The sequence below is a fragment of the Sebastes umbrosus genome, chromosome 22, assembly GCF_015220745.1.
Source record: "Sebastes umbrosus isolate fSebUmb1 chromosome 22, fSebUmb1.pri, whole genome shotgun sequence".
NCBI classification, from domain to species: Eukaryota; Metazoa; Chordata; class Actinopteri; order Perciformes; family Sebastidae; genus Sebastes; species Sebastes umbrosus.
The window spans coordinates 15,228,665-15,250,675 of record NC_051290.1 but is presented as its reverse complement, the minus strand read 5'-3'; the positions used below and the strand labels follow the sequence as shown (position 1 = coordinate 15,250,675).

The 22,011-nt window shown below is 39.4% G+C and overlaps 2 protein-coding genes and 1 pseudogene across 3 annotated transcripts; 1 reads left to right on the top strand and 2 right to left on the bottom strand.

Annotated features, from left to right (window-relative positions):
- Positions 1-1,897: 1,897 nt before the first annotated feature.
- Positions 1,898-14,901, bottom strand: LOC119481524 (zona pellucida sperm-binding protein 3-like). Of its 2 annotated transcripts, XM_037758572.1 has the most exons (9): positions 14,877-14,901; positions 4,543-4,758; positions 4,263-4,381; positions 3,312-3,415; positions 2,887-3,061; positions 2,588-2,705; positions 2,416-2,498; positions 2,154-2,284; positions 1,898-2,022 (listed from the first exon to the last, which is right to left on the bottom strand). In XM_037758572.1, exons 2-9 carry the CDS (start codon positions 4,699-4,701, stop codon positions 1,937-1,939), a joined length of 975 nt encoding a protein of 324 aa, XP_037614500.1. In that variant the 5' UTR covers positions 4,702-4,758; positions 14,877-14,901; the 3' UTR covers positions 1,898-1,936. The 2 variants fall into 2 exon arrangements, with proteins under 2 accessions (XP_037614500.1, XP_037614499.1); XM_037758571.1 differs by lacking the exon at positions 14,877-14,901 and having other exon boundaries at positions 4,543-4,994.
- Positions 5,311-8,202, bottom strand: cnpy4 (canopy FGF signaling regulator 4). Its single transcript, XM_037758573.1, has 6 exons — positions 7,977-8,202; positions 7,315-7,441; positions 6,617-6,713; positions 6,332-6,454; positions 5,928-6,045; positions 5,311-5,706 (listed from the first exon to the last, which is right to left on the bottom strand). The coding sequence occupies exons 1-6, from the start codon at positions 8,059-8,061 to the stop codon at positions 5,597-5,599; spliced, it is 660 nt and encodes a 219-aa protein (XP_037614501.1). The 5' UTR covers positions 8,062-8,202; the 3' UTR covers positions 5,311-5,596.
- On the top strand, positions 9,555-20,985 carry LOC119481522 (annotated as a pseudogene).
- The last annotated feature ends 1,026 nt before the right edge of the window (positions 20,986-22,011 follow it).

Genomic DNA, 22,011 nt, shown 5'->3' with positions numbered 1-22,011 from the left:
TCCCTCGCCTCTGACCTTCTCCAGTGTACACAGCAGTATGGAGAGGAAGGAAACGATGGACAGACTTTTGACACAAACTGTCCTGGACAGGCTTCTCTTATCTGGATGATCACCTCTGGCACTAAAATTTAACATTAAAAACACAAAATTGGCATTGTTCTTGGTATTCCCCTGCTGGTAACTATTATGATTTTGTTTAATACAGCAAGACAGATGTCTGTACAAAAAAAAAAAAACTTGACTGAAGGCTTTGGCTCTAAAACATGGTTGGCAAAAAGAGCAGAGTGGCAGATTATCCTGGTTGCCATGAATCCAAATGCAATGTTTTTGTTTTTCCAAGCTTCCCTCATTTTAACTGAGTGTTGACAGGTGCTGCGTGGAGATGGGGAGCAGACTGTTGTTCGACCGTGAAGGAAAACTCACCAATAAATTGCAAGTTAACCTTCTGCGGTTAAGGATCAAAAGTGAAGAGAAAAGCAAGCTGGAATTCAGAGATTCCAACAGGCATTTATTATGTGGAGCATCCTGGTAGCCTGAAGGTCTGAGATGCAGACCAGGGATGTTTGTTAGCCAAGAGCAACCATTTGTTTGTACAAAACACTTACGTTTCTATCCATTATCCACCTTGACAAATAAAGTAGTAGCACAAAAAATCAATGCAGTCTGAAACGTTCTTTTGTTTTACTGTTAAATGAGAAACAAATTGGAGGGAACGCAGCTTGTCCAACAAAAGGAAAGAAATCTTTGTCCATTAAAAGATTAAAAGGAAATTACAAAATCACTATTTCAACACTCTATGAGCTGCCTGTATAATAGGATAAAAGTATAATGTATGGTCTATCAGAGGTTTTATCATCAAAAGAAGTCAAGCATGCAATGCATTTGAAAATAGTGGTTTTGACAGATGTTGGTACTTAAAGTTGTGTCATGCAAGGTTGAAAAATAAACCACACATGGATAAAAAATGTAATTAGTGGTTACATAGTTCAAGCCGTTGTTTGACTGATTTCACCTGCCAGATTGTGACTACTAGAATACAATTTGATTACAATGAATTGAATCAATGCATCTCGCAAAGATGAAAGCTGCTATGATGAAAGCAATCAGACTGACCACTTCTTTCATCAGGCGTTGGATATGGGTGACTGTAATCTCACATGAATACTGGTAAAAGCTTCAAACTGTAGTCCAGCAAAATACAGTAACCACCATGTGACAAAAAAAGGTTAAAACAAGTTACCAAAAAAGCACAGAATTCCCTAAAATATATTTTGTTTTTGGAGATTATCTGTTATTGTTACACCTGCAAACTATTTATTCAATGATTATTAGATATAGATCTAATTGTGCAAATATTCCAACATCCAGCTGAGTTTCATTACACTAAAAGAAATGTAGAAAGCACATTGATATTTCAAATGCATCTGCAGGTTTACTCTGCAAATAAAACATAAAGGGTAAAATCTCCAGCAACACTTGTAGTATTAAGAATCATTTAACCGTCTAATTATTTTTATTTGATATTATTTAGTATTTTATTCCATGTTATTTTTAATTTTTTTTTTATTTGCCTCATTGCAGCCCTGAAATTAGTTAATCCTGGTTAAACCATGTAAAGCACTTTGAAACTGTGTTTTTTAAAAATGCTGTCTAAATAACATTTATTCTTATTATTCTTATTCTTATTAATAAGAATAATAAAATATAAATAAATCATGAAATAATAATACTATTTTTTATTATAATATTGTCATTATTTATTTGTTTAAATTCAGTCTATTATTATTATTATTATTATTATTATTATTATTATTATTATTATTATTATTTCAGAATTTATTTATATTTTATCTTTTTGTAAATGGTGAATGGTGAGCAATGAAGTTTTTCTTACATGTCACAGGTGCTTAAACATTTTTTATTAAATTCAGTCACTTTAATACAGATGTTTGTGTTTTCCCACTGTAGTTCGCATTAAAGGGAGAAATATTATTGGACCCAAACTGGTTTCCCCGTGCAGCTCTGCAAGGACAGAAAATCAGAGTTAATTTAATCAGTTGATCATATTAAGAATTACAAACTGTGTGTTTTTTAAAAAAAATATAAACAGTATTCAGTATTGAACACAGTTTGAGTAGTACAAGATGCAATACCAGTTTGTCTGCGCCTTGTTTTGCTCCTCAGCGCCCTCTTGTGGTTGGACTTGACACCGCTGCTGTGATTTGTCTCTTTAATGCTGCTGCAGCTCTCACAGACACGGTCATCACCATCCACTGACCTCCACCTGACGGATACAGATGATTTGTGATTATATATATTTTTATATGTCACATGTTTTTGAGAATAAATCCAGCATTTCTTTTTCTTCATGGTGGACACAAAAGAAGAGGGATAAAACAGTGAATTAAAACTGACCTCCCACTCATGAAAGAACAAGCCTTTTTCACTGGGTCCTTGTGTGAAATGGGCTCTGCTTCCAGGTTACATGTTATATAAATCTGCAGGAGACAGTATGACACACACACTGAGGCAGTTTTCTTTATACTCTAGACATATGAATAAAAAAACATGTGAAACCAGTGCTGACAGAGTGCCTGTGGTCCTGGTGGAAGAGGAAAGGTTCCAGCTGAATCTGGAGGAGTTGGTCCTGGACTCTGGGCAGGAAACGGGAGCTGGAGCCGTCCAGCTGTGAGTCTGCAAAACATCTGCAAAGAGCAGACATATCCTTATCAGATTTAACCAGTAATTGGGGTGCATTTAATAAGAATGGGATGCAGAGACTCGACAGATTTATGGCGGCAGTGTGGGCCACCACAATGCGCAAAAGGAAGTAGTTTTCATTTGGAAAATTAATTACAGGAACCACTGTAGACATTAAGGACTCACCCCCGGTGGTGTATGAAGGGGTATCTGGGGTAAGAGTTCACATCGGAGGTCAGAGTGGCCACACAGCTGTCTGCATACAGACGAAGAGGAGGGTGATGATGATCTACAGAGGCCTCGATGTTGACCACGTCACCCAGGAAGTAAATGGATGACTTTCTCTCGCTGCTCCAGTCATCTGAGGAATATAAAAAAATATAACTTCACCTCTTTTAACACAGATTTATTCTGTGAAATTGAGCATTTTTGGGGCAGGGCTATAACTTGGATTTTAAAAAGCATTTGGCTTTCATGGATAAGAAATGTGTTTGGTTACACATAGAAACAGGTTGACCTCATTGTCCTCAATTCTATTGCCCATTTTTTTTAATTGGTCATTTTTAGAGTAAATATGAGATTGTTTATCGACCAGACTGAAACCAACTCACTCATCATGAGCCTGAGGTGGAAGTCCAGGTCCAGATGTGTTGACTGGATGGAGATCTTTGGACTCCAGGTTGGTTTCAGGGCCCCGCTGCTCACTGTGTACCTCCTGCAAGGCAGAGGGATTTCAACATAATCACTTACATTTCCACTCCAGAAACTAGTGGGAAATTAATGATTGATAATAGAAATGACCCAAATAAAGTTCCTAATTCATAGAAAATTAATTAATTAAAGTAAAATATTACTTTTCAATGCATAAGTGAATGTATGGCCACCTTTATTCAGCACAGTATGGGGTGTTGTCGATTGTCTCAATCACACATAAATATGAAAATAATAGAAATGTGTCGGTTTGGCCAGCTTTAAGGAGCCGTTATGCCCTCTGACCTCAGTCTGTTTTGACCCCCAGGGCTATATTAATTAAAATAGCATTAAGAAGGGATCTCTAGACAGGAGGAGGAATTCAATTTCAATCCGCATACAGGCATTTGGGTTTAACGATGGACTAGAAAAGGTATGAATCTATCCTTTAAGGCATTTTTTGCTCTAGAAAAGCCAGCTGCAAAGTCTTAGAGAAGCCGACTCAGAAATATTTTATTGATCCCCAGGGGAGAAATTGGGACGTTACAGTTGCTCTTATACAAAAGCATAAAGAAATATAATTTTTTTCTAAATAAAGGGATATGTAACATGTAAAGTATGTACGTAACGCTACAATGTATAACACAATATATGTAGAGAAATACAAATTACTATTAAAAATCACTGTTTCCCATGCCTTTTTCTTGATTTTAGAACTTTTACTTTGATGGTTTTACACTTACTTTCCTTTATTTTATACAGTATAGTAGTGTTCTCTGTCTTTTATCTCCCTCTTCGGTTTAAATAAAATTTGCTTGCTATTCTACCAACTACACACAACATCCGAGACCATTTTGTTTGGGTAAAAGCACCTTCCATATTCACACTGGACTGGAATAGCAGCTCCTTCTGCTTGCAACACGTCTCTAGGTGACGTAGGAGGAGGAGAGTACAGCAGCAGGTTGTTGTACAGCACAGCACTCTGGGTGAACTAACAGATTTAAAGACACACAAAGCAGTATCAATATAAAACCACGAGATGGCAGCATTAAGCAACAATGAGCCAGCTGGGTTTTGTTGCTTTTATATCAACATTTGCTCACTCTACAGTAAAACCAACATTGTATTTAGATAATCAAGAGGCTCACCAACCGTCACTTTACTCCCACACTCAGTCAGAGGTGCCCTGATGACGTACTCCCCGTTTCCAGACACTTTGGCCGTGCAGTGATCTCGTGCAGCACTGAAACGTCCGAGCCTCAAGTGCGTGGGCTCCACAGGCAGGCCGGGGTCAAACAGATAGGCTTTCATCACCACCTCGATGCTGTCCTCGTGACATTTCAACACAAATGTCTTGACCTTGTGATCCTCAAAGTGAAGTTTGTTTGTATGGTGCACAGATTCTGCCGCTTCAAGGGCAGCCAATTCAGAGAAAGACAGAAAAAGAGGTTCGGTTTGATAAGTGTAGCAGCGAACTGTCACTAATTTAGACAGAATATAAAGTGTAAAGTACACTGAAGTAAGAGGCATTGTGGTGTTGCATTGGAAATTGCTCCTCTGATCTCAATGTGGCTGTCAAAAGAAGCTGTCAACATGAGCAGAGAGGAACACACCTGAGACTCATCATCCTTGATTAGTGACCTGCAGCATCACTGTAACAATCACACAGGCTGACTGAAAGAAAAAAAGTGCTTTCATGTTATTTTAGGACATTTTTCTGTAGCAAAATGCAGAAAAAAACACGAATTATCCGAAATTGTTATAAAAAAACATTTTATTCACAATGAAAAACTGTACATATTGCATTTAAAGACTGTAATTTGGGTTAAAAAATACTGATATGTGCCATATAATGTTGGCATAAGGAGAGGTGTAACAGCATGTGCATATAATATAACACTGTAAAGGTCTAAAATAGTAATGGTAACCTCAATCCAAATAGCTGAGTGTTTAAAAAGGTGTGACCGTTATTAAAAAAGGCTGACACCATTCATATAAAAATAACAGTACAAATGCAGTGTTAAAATCTATAAAGCATCATTTCACACGATTATAACTCCCGATGTAAACTCTTGAACCATGATTTGGTACCACAAATGTAATATGTCAGAAAGAATACATCATTGCTTTGCAGTTTTGCAGCCAAAAGCTAAAATTGAGGTTATTCAGTTGTCTTCTGCATTTCCCTTTTTTGACAATGTTTTCCTCATAGCTCGCCAGCGTCGTGCGTTTTTCCCTCCTTTTCTGTGCCGCCCCTTTCCGGCTCCTTTGCCCTTCTTTTCCCCACGTCTCCTTTCCACGCCTCCTTTATACATTCTGAGGGAGGGAGAGAAAAAGAAAATGAGAGGAGGTTTGAGCTACATAGTTTATTTTCTGCAGAGAGAAGAGTTCACTGATGTTCAGTGAGTTTTCTGTGTTTTTAAATTAAAAAACACACTTTTATTTGGATGAGACTTTAGCAAACGTGGTCCCAAGCTGAATTGGAGTGTAACTAGCTCGTGCCACTTTCTTTGGGTCATGCGTCGTCAGTCATCTACCTTGCTCTGATGTCTCGAGGACGTGCTTCTCACAGAGGAAGTTCTCCAGCCGCTGGTCCTGATGATGGAAGTACCAGTCCTCCACAACCTCCTCGTACTGCTCCAGCATCGTCTCACACTGAACAACACACACACAAGTTTAGGTGGTCAACATTTTAATAACATTTTTCATGTTATGCAGTGTTAATAAGGGGTGTTCCTAGTTTCCAGTACAGCCGTTGATAATTTTTCTACAATTACTGAATGGGTTAAAAAAGCTTTCCTCTGATTTTAATCAACTCTTCTGAGATATTACTTAAAATAAATTATTCAGGGTTATAAAACACCTTTTAAATAAAAAAAAAAAAAATGAAAAGTTGAATTGTTTCAACATTTACAGCAGGCAGACAGACTCATCCTCCTACCTGTTTCTTCATGTCTGAGACCTCCACATTGGGTTCGTCCCACAGCTCAAACGGCAGACCCAAATCCACTTTGACTCCTTTGTGGACCAGGTTCTTCAGAGTCGTCATGGTCTGACTGGCACCCTGCAACACATAACGAAACCAGCTCGATGTCATGTTTGATACACAAATGTGTTTGAGTGCAAAAAATGAGCACGCTTTTGGGGGATTTAATGTAGAATACTGCATGAATGACCATGAAAACCTGTGGAGCACGAGAATGCATGTGACATATTATAACCTCACCTTGGCGTATCGGAGGCTGCCAGGCCTCTCTGCATGAACATTATACTGCAGGATGCGTTCACATATGTCGTCCATCGCCTCAGTCAGCCGAGTTTCTCTGTAATAATCACAATACAGGTTTACATGCTGGCATTAAACACACACATATACACTCTAGATCTTCATCCTCCTAAATTCCTCACTAGTAAAGGTCAATTTTCGATAACATTTAGGGGAAGCAATTTATGGATATTTAATTTTTTCCCACTCACAATGTTGTTTGGTTACGATTACCCAGAACTCTTTATAAATATTTAATCAATATCCTCCTCACAAACACTAACCATACACTTCCACGCAACACATACTTGTCTTTTTTAATATATTTACTGTATTGTTATTGTTGTTATTATATATATATCTTGTCCTAATTGTTTGTTATCACTATTATGTAGTCATATTATTTCTTTATATTAATCTTGTCTCTAAAGGTGGAGGCTTCAGATAAGCCCAGTGTTTTTTTTGCCTCTTCCTGCACTGTATATTATTCATTAATTTCTTTTGTTATGTTGTATAGTCTTAAATTGTGCAAAATAAATAAACAAATACACAGTACACAAGCCAGAGTTTCAGATGCAATGTGTAAAGCAGCATTTACTTATAATTTCTTGACTCCAGGGTGTCTTTTCTCTTCCTATTAAAGTGATATAACAACTTACGAGGTGTTGTATTTGATCTTTCTTCTTCTCTTGCCTGTGTCCAGCACCTCTCCCACCTCCAGGACTTCTTTGGAGCGACCACTTCTCTGCAGAGCATCCTGCAGCTCCACTGTCAGAAACTTACACACTGACACACAGAAAGAGAAAACACAACTCATTTAAAAGCTATTTTATATTTATGCACATGTACAAAGGGTTTAGACAGACACTCAATAACACACATGCCATACAGCTGTTACAAAGTCACATAAATAGCATCATATCAACTTAACTTGTTACAAAGTCACATAAATAGCATCATAACAACTTACTTGACAAGTCAATAGGACATAACTAAACTTGTTACAAAGTCACATAAATAGCATCATAACAACTTAACTGTTACAAAGTCACTAAATAGATCATAACACTTAACTTGTTACAAAGTCACATAAATAGCATCATAACAACTTAACTTGTTACAAAGTCACATAAATAGCATCATAACAACTAAACTTGTTACAAAGTCACATAAATAGCATCATAACAACTTAACTTGTTACAAAGTCACATAAATAGCATCATAATAACTAAACTTGTTACAAAGTCACATAAATAGCATCATAACAACTTAACTTGTTACAAGGTCACACAAAGCATCATAACTTTCCTCTTCTTCCTACCTTCGCATTTATTGGGCAGTCTCTCGTCTTCTTCTGCTGTGACAGAACAGCATGCACAAAAGAAAACCAGTATAAAAAGTTTCATCGCAACAGTTTGTTTCTTAAACTATCATCAGGATAAATAAATAGTTTAATGTCTCAGCAGCCACATAGGCATGTTTGGAACTGCGCATGCGTAGAGTAGCTTCAACAGACACGACTAGTAGATGCCTGGTGGTTGGATTTGAGGGAAGATTGTCGATAGAAGAAAACTCCATTAGCACCATGATTAGCACTTCACAAGATAAATCATAATTTATTGTTTATTTCATTATATTAAACGGTTTACCTCCATCCATTCACTTATTTTATAGATATTACGTGTCAGTTACACATTTATTTATTTTATTTATTTTATTATTATTTAGCACATTTATTGGCTATTAATTCTTATTTTAGTTTCACCAAAAGATTGCTAAACATTTTCATCAACAGTTTTTGTGTTTTGAGTTATTTTACACACATTTACTGGATTCATAATTAATTGTTACAAAAATCTGATATATGGGCATGTATGAACTAATATTTTAATAAAGAGCATACAGCCTATACGGACATTTATTTATCTAATTTATTTATTTATTTGCACATATATAAAACTGCACAAAATCCAGTCAATGAAAAGAAAAACAAGAAATGTGTCAGGATTTGCATTCATATGCATGTAGCCTATGTAGTAGAAAAATGTATATGCTGATATAGATTTATCATAATGTATGCAAATATTTAACAGAACTATTTTTTGTCTATATCATATAATATGTATATATAAATACATGTGTTGTTAATTTAGAAGATTTAATATATCTGGCAACATATACTAATATATTCAGCATTAAAATATGACATGTTTTTAATGTTCCTACTTAATAAGTATAAAAACATGGCTATTCATGACTTAATATAGGTAGTAGGCCTATATATTTACTGTATGTTCAGTTTTCAGTTTGGCAAAATATGTGAAAATAAAAATTATTTTATAATCTAAGATATGTTTTCTGTTACACAGAAGAGAAAAGAAGCTGCAGTATTTCAAAATAAAGTTATGCAAAAGTAATGTTTTATTATATCAACCTATTGACTTAATCAAAAGTATAAAACCAATGGCATAATGACATACAATATAATTCCATATTTTAGAAACAGTCAAATACAAAGCAATAAATTAATACCTAATTTATCAAACAAATATATATTTTGAAAAATTCTCACATATTTTACTGTGGCTATAATAAAAGCAGAGCCTTACAGTACAATAAGACAGCTGTAGCCTATTCTAAGGTTTTGATTCACATTACTGCCATTTACTTTTATTTACATGTTGCTATGTCAACAGTTTTTCCATGATGTATTATTGGATCTTTGTCTTCTTTGTCCTTTAAAAAGGCTTTTAGCTGAAACAGATTTTCTAGTTTATCAGCCCTGAGTTGCTGCTTCATGGTTGATCACATGGGGGGGATAATTAACTTGATATTTGTCAGTGAGCTGGTTAAAATTAAATAGAAGGCGTCTGCCTCTTGGTTTCTCAGGTGTCAGGGGAAACACACTCGACAGCAACAGATACCCCCGAGAAGATAGAGAGGAGAGGAGGGAAGAGGAGAAGAGACCAAAACGATAAGACAGAAAACGAGAAGAGACCTGGGTTAATATGAGGACAGAAAAGAAAAAACAGTGAGATAAGAGGGAGGAAGAGAAGAATGTGCTCAGTCACCAACCAGAAGTGAGTGTGTGACACACACACACACACACACACACACTCCTAGAAAACACATTTGTTTATGTTGTCCAGCTGCAGAACAGTTTGCACACAGAGGATAAAGTGTTCATCTGAAGTGTCTGAAATTCAAGAGTGACTGCAGTTATAAAAGTTACTGGTGTGAAGCTTGCATGACTATAACTGTGTGTGTTATGTCACTCAGCGAGGTGAATGTCTGTCTATTGTCTGTGTGGAGGGAGATAAAGTTACAGCAGTGTCACCCAGCCCTGTGTGTCACGGCTGTATGCACATGGACACACACGCTCATGCATCAGGCTGTAACATATACACACACACACACACACTCATAAGAGATGGTGTCAGGGAACTTGCAGGGCTCACATCAAGCTGTACTTTTACCCTGCAGCATCTTTTTCTTTTCGCATTTTATTCCCTTTAAATTTTTCTGATTTCATTTCCAGTGAAAGAAATCTCTAAGATGACACTGAGTTAAGTAGCCGGAGGAGATGAGTCCGACACTCCAGACGGATTCAGAGGACAGAAGAAGAAAGTGTCAGTCAGCTCTTAACAGCTGACTCTGGGACAGAGAAGAACAAGAGGAGAGAGATTAGAAATGCTGGCTATTTGTCGCAGCAGAGCTTGTATGATGAAGATTCCCTGAATGACCAAAAAGAAGGACATGGTCCGGGATCCTCGGCCTGAGCTCAAGGAATAGTTTCATCTCAGGGAAGCAAGTGGATTCACTTCTAGTCTGACTTTAAGGTAAAAGAATTTACCTATATTTCATATTATAAAATTGTATACATATCACAATCTAATGCATGTACTGTAATAATAACTAAAATGAGAATAAGGTCACTAATAATCAAAATATAAACTCAAGGGTGAGCGTTCACACGACAGGACTGGAACAGGCAAAGGGATGACAGCTCTTTTAATACACTGACTAACAACAGACAATAATATATCAGTCTATATTTATATATAATATTTATAGTGTCTAATGTTTTCTGATGCTGTCAGAGCACATTTAGATCATGTTTGGAGTAAAACTTGTATTATAAAGCTTTAAAATAATGTATCATTATTTAAAAAGCAAACAGCTTGTGTTTAATTTATAAGAAAATGTTTCTTTGATTATAGTTGTGAATGTACAGTCAATTTATAATTGTTAACTCGCAGTTAAATCATTCATTAATTAATTAACGAATTAGTATTAAATGGATAAAAGCTTCTCAGGCTGGAGCTTTGTGCAGCAAAGAAAGATTATTCTCTTCTTACACAAACTACAAAGCTGCCTATAAGAATGTTTGTACTGTAATATTTATTATTTAATGTTCAGTTCAGTCTATATTGTCCTGTATGGGAAATATAGTGAAAACAGACACGTCAAAACACAGCAAACAGAATAAAAATACATTAATTACTAAAAATGAACACACAGCAACAGTACAAGTTAAAGCAATGAACAAAACCCAACCAACAAATAAAAAAACATCCAATAAAATACATTTCTGGACAATTGCAGCAAGATGTGTTCAAAACACTCCCAAAAACATCAAATTTAAATGACATATTAATTCATATTTTACTTAACTGTGTGACTTATTGTTCATAATCGATGGTCTATTAAGTTTAAAGTGATCAAAATAATAATATTGAGCCAAAAGAATTGGTGATATATATCTACATTTGGTTGCTGCCTTCATTAAAACATGATAAGCCATGAATTTATTACGCGTTCATTAATCATGTATGGTGAACGAGTGAGTGTTACCTTCATATGTTTCCCCTCGTGTTTATGCGTCTCTGCATAAATCTGATACAAGGAAAACAAAACCTGGCTGATAATTGATGACACTGACCTGTGCGGTATCTGCAAACCCAAGCACCTGCAAGGTTTCATCTCTGCTTTTCCTCTCTGCACGGCAAGACCGCGAGCTGACCCCGACCACGAACACACACACACACACACACACACGCACACACACACACACACACACACCTGGCATACTCTCGCTGACATACACAAGCTGCTGACTCAGGGACCCTAGCAGTTCATATCACTGATTACTAAAACGGTACCATTACCTTACTGCTGCTCTCACCCTATCCCCCCAACACACACACACACACTGACCCTGGAGAACCCCCAGCTTCCTCTGCCACGGGCTCTGTAAACCTTAGATGTCAACAGACATTCACATTTGCAGTGGGGTTTAACAAATATTGGCGAAATTATTGTAAAAAGTTGTGTTTGTGTGCAGGATGTCACATTTTGAACACTTAAGTGGTACTTTACCGAAAGCAACTCATTTAGTTTGAGAGATTTTAAAAACTATACTTGATATATTATTTAGTCAATGTAGCCGATGTATTTTACATCATGGCATATTATTAGTTTGCCTTAAAACATATTAAGCTTAATAATAGCACACTTACTGTGTGTCTCGTGATAAACTATGTAAACAATGATGATTAGTGTTTAAATTTGGACCATGAGCACTTGGATTAGGTATGAATTCTCACAAGTTATGTATTAAAGAGGACCTATCATGCTCATTTTCAGGTGCATATGTGTATTTAGGGTTTCTACTAGAACATGTTTACATGCTTTAATGTTCCAAAAACTTTTTTACTTTTCTCATACCGGCTGTGCTGCAGCACCTCTTTTCACCCTCTGTCTGAAACGCTCTGTTTGAGCTCCTCCCCCCTTCCGAAAGGCCAGTCTGCTCTGATTGGTCAGCTGGCCCCCTCTGTTGTGATTGGTCAACTGAACCAAACTCTTCAGACTCCACTCTAACTATCTTTATCTGAGGGCGTGCCAAACTAGCCGCTAAGCTGGTATTATGCAAATGTGTTACTTGGTGACATCACCACGTTACAGAAGAAAAGGCGGGACTTCAAGCAAAGTGTTTCAGGCAGTTCAGGAGCAGTGTTTCTGTTTCTTGGGCTTTGTAACTTTGCATACCTTTTACATGCACAAAAAAAACAATATAACACACTAAAGGAAAGTGAAAAAAGCACAAAAGCACAATAGGTCCACTTTAAACAAAGGATGTTTTGTCACAGTACAACAGTTGCCTTTGTGTCGGACAAAAGTAGCAGTCTGTGACAGTAGTGGTGGCGTGACCTTTGTCTAATTTGGTCAAAACAAAATGACCTTTCAAGATTTCTGGGGGTGTTTACAAGTTGACAATCTTCAGTAAAGCAAGCAAAATTCTGACTATGACAGATGTTTGAGTATCTATCAGTTTTGTTTCTGGTTTGTCCCCTGTAAATCTACTGTCTTTGACTTTGGGACAGTGTTGTTTTAATTTGAAATTGATATAAGATGTTTTATATATATGCAGACAGTGTAACCCTATACTGCTTCATGTTCATTTCCATATTCCAACTGTCTCATTTCTCCTCTTCTTCTTTCCCGAAGCCTCTCCTCTCCTGCCACAATGCCCCAACGAGTGAGCAATTTCCAGGGTCAAAGCTTTCACAAGCTGAGGCGGGCCTGCTTGCGTCGAGGTGCCCTCTTCAAGGACCCCCTGTTCCCCATTACCGCCCAGTCCCTCTTCTACAAGAGGCAGCCCCCGCCGGGACTGACCTGGAAGAGGCCGAGGGTGAGCGTGACATCCCAGTTCAAACCGGTTCGAACAACAACAAAGAGTTATTTTACAAATATATCTCCTCTCCTCCCACATCTAAATGGAGTGGCCGCATCAGCATGTTGCATTCTATCAGATTAGAGTTAATTAAAGCTCTTTCTATTATAGGAGAGGCGTCAGGCAGTGAGACCTTGAGCGATGGACTGCTCTATTTAAAAAAAGAAGCAGTCAATTTAAATAGCCCAGATGTTTTTAGATGGCTGTAGCTGTGTAGAAGTGTAGGTGTTTATTGTGGTTGCACAGCAAGCCAAGGGGCCTTTAATGGTGGAAGTGAAATAGGAGGTTAAATTATTTATTGTCCAAAAAACTATATTTAATAGGACAAGGATTAGGAAATGGATTATGCATGTATAAACAAAACGTGTCATTATACAGCCAAGAATAAAAAATGTTAGTAGTATTTTAGTAAAAAAATGCATAATAGAAGCTACAAAAAGAGTCAAAATAAGCCTATTTTCCCAATTTTGCAAAAGTATTTTCTGTCAAATATAACACACAAATGTAGGTACAATTAATGATGTCATGACAAAACCCCTCAGTGTTTTCTACAAAAAGCTGGAACAAAACTAAATATTAGTTTCTGTATTAATCACCAGACTTTTGAAGACCATTTTAATGTCATGTAAGATTACATTTTGTAGCCATTTATAGACTAAAGAATGATGGAAAACCAGTAAGGACAACAAAGCCTACAATTATCAATTAAGAATATCAAATTATTGACATTCAAATCATATTTTTTTGTACTTCCTGGCTGTTTATAACAATAATTAATGTGAACTGTACCCAAATAAGTCACAGAAAGCAGATGGATTAATCAATTAAAAAGAATAAGTCATAACTAATCTTACCGTCTTTGCAGCTAGGAAAAAATGGTGCAAAAATACCGTTATGAATTAAGTTTTAACACTTTTTAAGTCCTTTTTTGAGGAATGCAACGCTTTTTAAGACTTTTCAAGACCTGCAGATGCTGTGAATCACACTGTACTTAATAAAATCTGTCCTATTTTAGCTCTTAATTCAGAAACGTGTGTGTAGTTTGATCAGTAGTTCATCAAGTTCATTTGAGCCAAACCTTCAGTTCTCTTAATGTGAAACCCTGCTGGCCGTTACTTTGTTGATTCAGGCCAGGAGCGAAGGGGTTAATGGTATTGTGTTCCTAATGCTCCACTCAGGTATTTTAAGCGTGTATCAACAGGGAGTCGGATGATAGGGTGACATCTGTCGCCTCTCTCTGCTGACATACACACACACGCTCCGAAACTGCACCGACTCACTCTATAACTTCCCGTTAACCGTTACAGTCCGAGTGGCCTCGTACTTGTTATGAAGCTGATATCATCACAAGGAAGGTTCACATCTCGTCTGGAGTTACATTTAAAGAGGTTATGATGACGACAGAGTGTGTGTGTGTGTGTGTATGTGTGTCCCGGCAGCACCTCTACTGTGACCGGACCCTGTCCAAACTGAGATCAACAAATCAACGCAGACAGGATCTGTCTCCTCCGCACAGCAGTGCTCTGACACTCACAAAACACTGTGATATTACTGCTACACTCATCAACCAGAGTTTGTTTAAAGCCACTATATAATCAATACCTTTATATTAACCATTGTTTAAATGACCCACAGAGGGTCTTTCAGCTCATTGTTTTGGTTTTATGACCAGTGGGGCAACTTCCGGGTCTGAAAAGTGAAGCCAATGAAGAAGTGCTTTAAACTTGCATTCTTTCTAACAGCCAGCAGGGGGCGGACTCCTCTGGTTGCAAAAAGAAGTCTGATTGTATAGAAGTCTATGAGAAAATGAGCCTACTTCTCATTTGATTTATTACCTCAGTAAACATGAGTTTCAATCGCTAGTTTCAAGTCTTCTTCAATACAGCGTGATGTTCATTTAGTAAATTATGGTCCCATTTAGAATCAAATAGACCATAAAGCAGGGTATGCTTTAGGGCGTGGCTACCCTGTGATTGACAGGTCGCTACCATGTCGTTGACCTATCTGGGAGTTGTCTGTTTTCGTCTTACAACTTTAACTCTTTCACAGTGTGTTTTCAGTTCATGAAAGTTAATTGTAACATTTTGGTCACCTAAAAATGTCCTATTCAGCGTTCGGTTGTACTTAGCGCCACCCTCTTGTGCCACTTCTGGTTGCAAAAAGAGATGGTGACAGCCAAAAAAACTAAATGGCGACGGCCAAAATGCCGAACTCGAGGCTTCAAAACGTCAGTCCACAAACCAATGGGTGACGTCACGGTGACTACGTCCACTTCTTATATACAGTCTATGTACAGCATCAAACGACAGACAAAGTTAGCGAGTAGCTAGCGAACGTACTGTAGCATTTAGCAGCCAGATATTTCCTTCAGAAGTGGGTGGAGAGCAAAATAGAGCTAAAAAGGAAAGTGAATATTATTCGTCAGGTGACTAGAAACATGACTTTACGTGTAAATAATCGATTCTCGCTGCCCCCAAGTGGCCAAAAAAATGGTTTAATGTGTCTTTTTCTTTTTTTTCTTAAAGAAACTTGATGTCTCTTTCTTCTGATCACACTCCAGGAGATATGTAAGGACCCCCGTCTGTTTGTAGATGGCATCAGCACTCGTGACTTACACCAAGGCAGTCTGGGTAACTGCTGGATGGTGGCCGCCATATCCTGCTTAGCATCTGAGCCATCTCTGTGGAAGAAGGTTGTGTATTTGTAGTCCTTTCTTTATTGCTTCCTTCTTTTCCTTCCTTCCTTCCTTCACGGTTTCATCTCATCTCCCACTCTCAGGTGATCCCAGACCACATGGACCAGGAGTGGAATCCAAAGCATCAGAACTTGTACGCAGGCATCTTCCATTTCCGGTTCTGGCGACTCGGCCGCTGGATGGACGTTGTTGTGGACGACCCGCCTGCCGGTCAGCAGGGACGGAGTGCTGCTTTTCTGCCGCTCGGCCACACTGCGAGAGTTCTGGAGCGCCCTGTTGGAGAAAGCCTACGCCAAGTAAGGGCTCCAGGAATCTTGTAGATTCGTCCCCTCCTCAGGACCCTTGCTTTATATATTTTAAACTCACAAGCACCCACCATAGCAACACCCTAAACACCTAGTATCCACCCCCTAACATCTGAGAAACTGCATCAAAATAGATGCACCAATTTTATTTAGAAATGTTCTGGTTCTGCTACAAACAAACACCTGTGGAGTGGGACAGGGGAAAGGGAGAAGAGGGGCGCAGACGTTAATGATTCAGTCAATCTATCTGGTTACTCTCCAGGCTAAACGGCTGCTACGAGGCCCTGGAGGGAGGAAACACCACAGAGGCGCTGATCGACTTCACCGGCGGGGTTTCGGAGCCCCTCAGCCTGGATCGGGAGGCCTTCAGCCTGCACAGCGACCAGAGGAGGGCGTTCTTCCAGACGTTAGCTAAGGCTCATGAACGTAAAGCCCTCATCACCTGCTCCATACGGGTAAGGGCGGAGTATCTTTGAGCGCGTTCAAACAAAAGAGATGTTAGAAATGTGGTGACTAAGATAAGTTTATTATGTCTCAGCCAGCAGAGGGGGAGATGGTGGAGTCGGTGATGGACTGTGGTCTGGTGCGAGGACACGCCTACGGGATCACAGCGGTGAGGAAGGTGAGGTTGGGGGAGAAGCAGCCGAAGACGGGCTGGATGTCCCGACTCTCATGGTGCGCATGAGGAACCCGTGGGGGACCACAGACTGGACGGGCGCCTGGAGTCAGGGGTGAGGGCTTCGTCTGCCACAACTGCTGAGTACATCATACCTTTTGCTGGAGCTGTGGGAGAGTTTAACAGCGTTCCGTGCGTTTTACAACATTTTATAATTACAATTTCTGACATTTTACAATAGTGTTGGAATTGTTTTTACAAGCGGACATCTGCCGTTCGCGTTGTGGAAGTCTGAGAAACTCTGAAAATGGCCAAAATGGACCTATAAAGGTTTCCAGAAGTTGAAACGCTACTTGTACTTTCCACATGTCATTTCCAGTGTTCGTTGTGGCCCTTGCAACTCTGCATTATTTTTCTTCTGCTGCCTTTGACATTATTGTGCTTGAACGCCCCCTCCAGGTCGCAGCAGTGGCAACAGATGAGTCGAGCAGGAGAGGGAGAAGACGGCCTCCGTTGTTCGAGACGTTGGGGAGTTCTGGTAGATTCTTTATTATTTGTTTGGAAAAAAGAAAATTAAAAGTGGGCATTGTAGCGTTGATTTATATCTTTGTTGATTCTTCAATGCAAATGTCCATTTGTTCTCCTGTTTTTCAGGATGGATTTCAAGGATTTCTGCCACTACTTCACAGACGTGGTGGTGTGCCGGCTGGTGGAGAGGGGCTCTGCTGTGGCCCAGCTCTCACTGGAGGGAGGTACGCCGCTACGGGGATTGGGCTCCAGCTCCCACTTCCCCGGGAAAGCTTCCGTTCACCGTCCTCCACAACAGCAACCACCACGCGCTGAGCTCGGGGAACGCCAAACCTGGAGCGTCTAAGCAGCAGCGAGGTAACCGGAAGGAGGCCAGACTCGGTCAGCAGCAGAAGGAGGGAGAGGAGGAAGGTATGAGCGAGATAAGGCCGTGAAGAAAGTGACAGAGGAAGATGATGATGATGGAGAGGTGGGAGGATGGGAGGAACAGATGGATAAGAGGAGTCGATGTGGAGGATGCATCAACCACAGAGACACTTTCCTGCACAATCCACAGGTAAAACTGAAGTGGAAAGTATTTTGATGAGCGCATGATTTTTTATTTTTTTACATTTTTCTTTCTGACTTTAGTTCATGTTTGCGGTGAGAGGCAAAGAGGAGGAGGTGCTGATCTGTCTGCAGCAGGAGGACAGGAGGATACGGAGGAAAGATGGAGGAGGAGAGAACCTGCCTATCGGCTTTGAGGTGCTCAAGGTGAGCGGTTCACGGTCCAAAATGTGAACACACACCTTTTACAGTTCTCTCACAAAAAAAAAATTATGTCCCTGCTGTCTTGTTGTGGCTCAGGTGGAGGTGAACCGCTGCAGCCGGGTGCAGTGTGTGGTGGAACAGGCGGCCAGCTCCATCTACATGGACTCCCGCAGTGTGACGCTGAGGGGGACTCTGACTCCAGGGCGCTACGTCGTGCTGCCCACCACCTTCCTACCAGGCGCTACAGGACGCTTCCTCCTACGCCTCTTCTCCCATTCCCACATCAGACTCAGGTGTGTCACAGTGTGTATGTTTGAAAAGGTTGCTGCTCATACTTATAAAAAAGTATAAAGAAATACTACGTCAACATAACGTGACATCCTTATTTATTCCAAGTTTGCATCCAGTACATGTATACTTTATTGTAAAGGGTGCATAATGTAGATTTTACACTTGCTTACATATGCTGATATTCATAATTCTAGCATTCTTACAATATGTTTTACTGTGAAAAAGAAAAACGAATAAACCAAAATGATAGGAAAGAGACAAAAAACATATAAAATGGGAACAAATACACAAACAGAAAATACATATAGAAACTCCAAAAAAGGAATTGTTTATTATGTGGATAATTTCTTCTCACTTTTACAGTAACAGTAGTCTGTGTTTCTTGCTCTCGTATTTAATTGAATCTGTTCCTCTTAAAGAGGACCTATTGTGCTTTTGCGCTTTTTTTCCTTTCCTTTAGTGTGTTATATATTTTTTTATCTGCAAAGTTACAAAGTCCGAAGTCCAAAGAGAGTTACTTTCCCCCACAGAAACACTGCTCCTGAACTGCCTGAAACACCTTGCTTAAGTCTCGCCTTTTCTTCCGTAACGCGGTGATGTCACCAAGTAATACATTTGCATAATACCTGTCTGGTTTGGGCCCGCCCTGAAACAAAAGCTAGTTAGAGCAGAGCTGGAGCAGAGTCTGAAGAGTTTGGCTCGGTTGACCAATCAGAGCCTTACTGGGCTTTTCAAGAGGGCGGGGTAGGAGCTCAAACAGAGCGTTTAAGACCGAGGGTGAAAGAGGTGCTGCAGCACAGCCGGTATGAGAAAAATAAAGCATTTTTTAAATATTAAATCATGTAAACATGTTTTAGTAGAAACCCAAAATACAAGTACATGCTTGAAAATGAGCATCATAAGTCCTCTTTAAACCGTCATGTCAAACCTCTGTTGATTTAATCTTGTTTTATCTTTTCCGTGTAGGGAACTGAGGAAGGATTTGCCGTCTCCCTCTGTCTTCCAGTGTTTTCTACCTCAACCCACCGTAGTGACAACAGTCTACCTCCGCAGGGCATCAGGACTCAGCTCTCCCAAAGAGACAGGTGGCGTAGCACGGCACCACATCTCCTCCAGTTTTACCCATAGAAGAGGGCAGAAAAAAGCAAGAAAAACACACTTGGGGATGCACACTTGTTGCGTGCATGTAGCTCTCTTAACCAAGATACATTTAATCCACAGCTCCAGATGTTTACGCCGTAGTTTCAGTGTGAGAATGACACCATAAGGACGCAGGTTTTCAAGGCGGAGGGTAACCCTGAGTTCAACCTCAGAGCCATCTTCTACAGGAGATACCCCAGCACACACATCTCTATTGAGGTTTGACACATTCAGATTCCCTCTATCACGCACAGACACACACAATATGCACACACACACACACACAGTCAATCCCGTCTTGTTGTGTGCTGCAGTTATGGAGCCGAGGTCGGCTGTGGGACTCGGTGCTCGGCGAGGCTCGACTCCAGACGGCGGAGTCTGAGAGGAGCCGGAGCCACGTTATCGATCTGCGAGGTGGCCAATCCCGTTCAGGACACCGAGGTTGCGTCTACGTTGAGACGTCCTCCAGCGTCTGCCTCACAGACTTGTGACAGCATCGTCTGGTTGCCCTGGTAACAATACATTGCAACCACATCCTCCCAGGTTTAAAGTTGATGGACAAACAGAAGTTTTGATGAACTAATAAAAAAAGGCTTCATGGATAAAGACTGAGTTAAGGTGCTGTAGTGCATTAAGAAATGTAGCATTTATAGGTGTACTGTGTATTTCACTATTTACTGTGTATCTGTGGTGACCTGCAGGTCAGACGTGAAGGTGGGCATCATTCATGACTTCAGCAGTATCAAAAAAATAATGGAACTGCTGCCAAACTATGTTTTTTTTGTGTTATTATATTTAATATTAGTACTGTTGTTGTCATGTGTTGTCTTGCTGTTGCTGTCATTTCAAATTGTCATGATTTTTACAAGTATTTACGTTGTTAATGCTTGAATGTAAATGTACAAAGTCTCACTGGCATTTGTGTTTTATAAACATTTTCTTATGATTAAATAATGATTCAATTTATTAAAGTCAGTATATTTCATTATTTGCAGGGTTTAAAGGGGACATATCATGAAACACTCACTTTTGAGTGCCTACCGTCTCACAAACTGTGAAATAAGACAACCCAGTCAGTTTTTTGTGGGCTGTCTAGATCAGAAAAACATGTGATTCAACAAGCGATTCAGATATGGCTCCTCTTTTTCAGGTAACATAGAGCAATTAAATAAATAAATATATATTGCTATTCTAATATCTTTTTTTCCCAGCTTGTAATTGGGACTTTTTATACACCTTGACCTCAGACTAAATCACTCTGTCCCTTTCTCAGCTCATCTGTGATTCACCTCCCACACCCACCTGCCTCTCATTCCTTCATTAATCACCCAATAGGTAATAAATCAGCCTCCTTTCCCTCTTTCTTTGACCACATTGTCTGTTGTGGAGCACACGCCTTAGCTTACCTTAGTTTATACCTGTCTGACCTTTCTTGGTTTTAGTTTACTTTGCACTGATTTTGAAAAACTGCCAAAGTAAACGTATAATTATCTACAAACTGCTCTGTGTCTTGTGCAAACAGATCTGGATTTCATCCATACAATATTATCATATTATCTGCCTGAGCAGCTCTGACCCAACTCATTTTAGTGTGATGCATTCCCTGCAAGCAGCAAAAAAAATATTGAAAGTTAAGTTATTTAAGTCAGATTCCCCTTTTATATATAATACTTTAATGGATAAAGTGAGAGAGTTAAAGAAAGTGGAAAGTTGAATTATGCTGAGGTACCTTCCCAAAAAGATTTAAAAGGGACATGCTTGTGCACATCCATTTGGGTATCTGGAGTGCCTACCAACCCACAAACCGTGAAATAAGACAACCCAGTCAGTTTATTGTAAGCTGCCTAGATCATAAAACATGTGATTCAACAAGCCATTCAGATTTGGATCCCCTTCCTATGTCATTTTTATAAAACGGTCGCTATATCGTGGCAGTAGTGCATGAAACAGGTAACCTGAAAAAATTTGCATCTGTGTCCTCGGTGTCCTCCGGGTGCTATGAACTGCATTTGCAAGATTTCACTTACCGGAGGAAAACAAGCAGTTAAGAGCTGATCTGAGGTCCGCCGTCCAGCTGCCGTCTATGAGAGCAAGCTGTCAATCACTTGCGAACTCTGACCAAACGGTCAAACTAGGCAGCGCTGATCAAATATGAATCAATATTATGTTACGTTAATGCCTATTTCTCACATCAAATGTTTTCAGAATCATCTTGTAGTGCACGTTTAGCTGTAAAATGAGAAAGTTTGTGACGCCGTCGCTATCGTGAAATCTGGTGAAGGAACGCCAAGTTCCGGT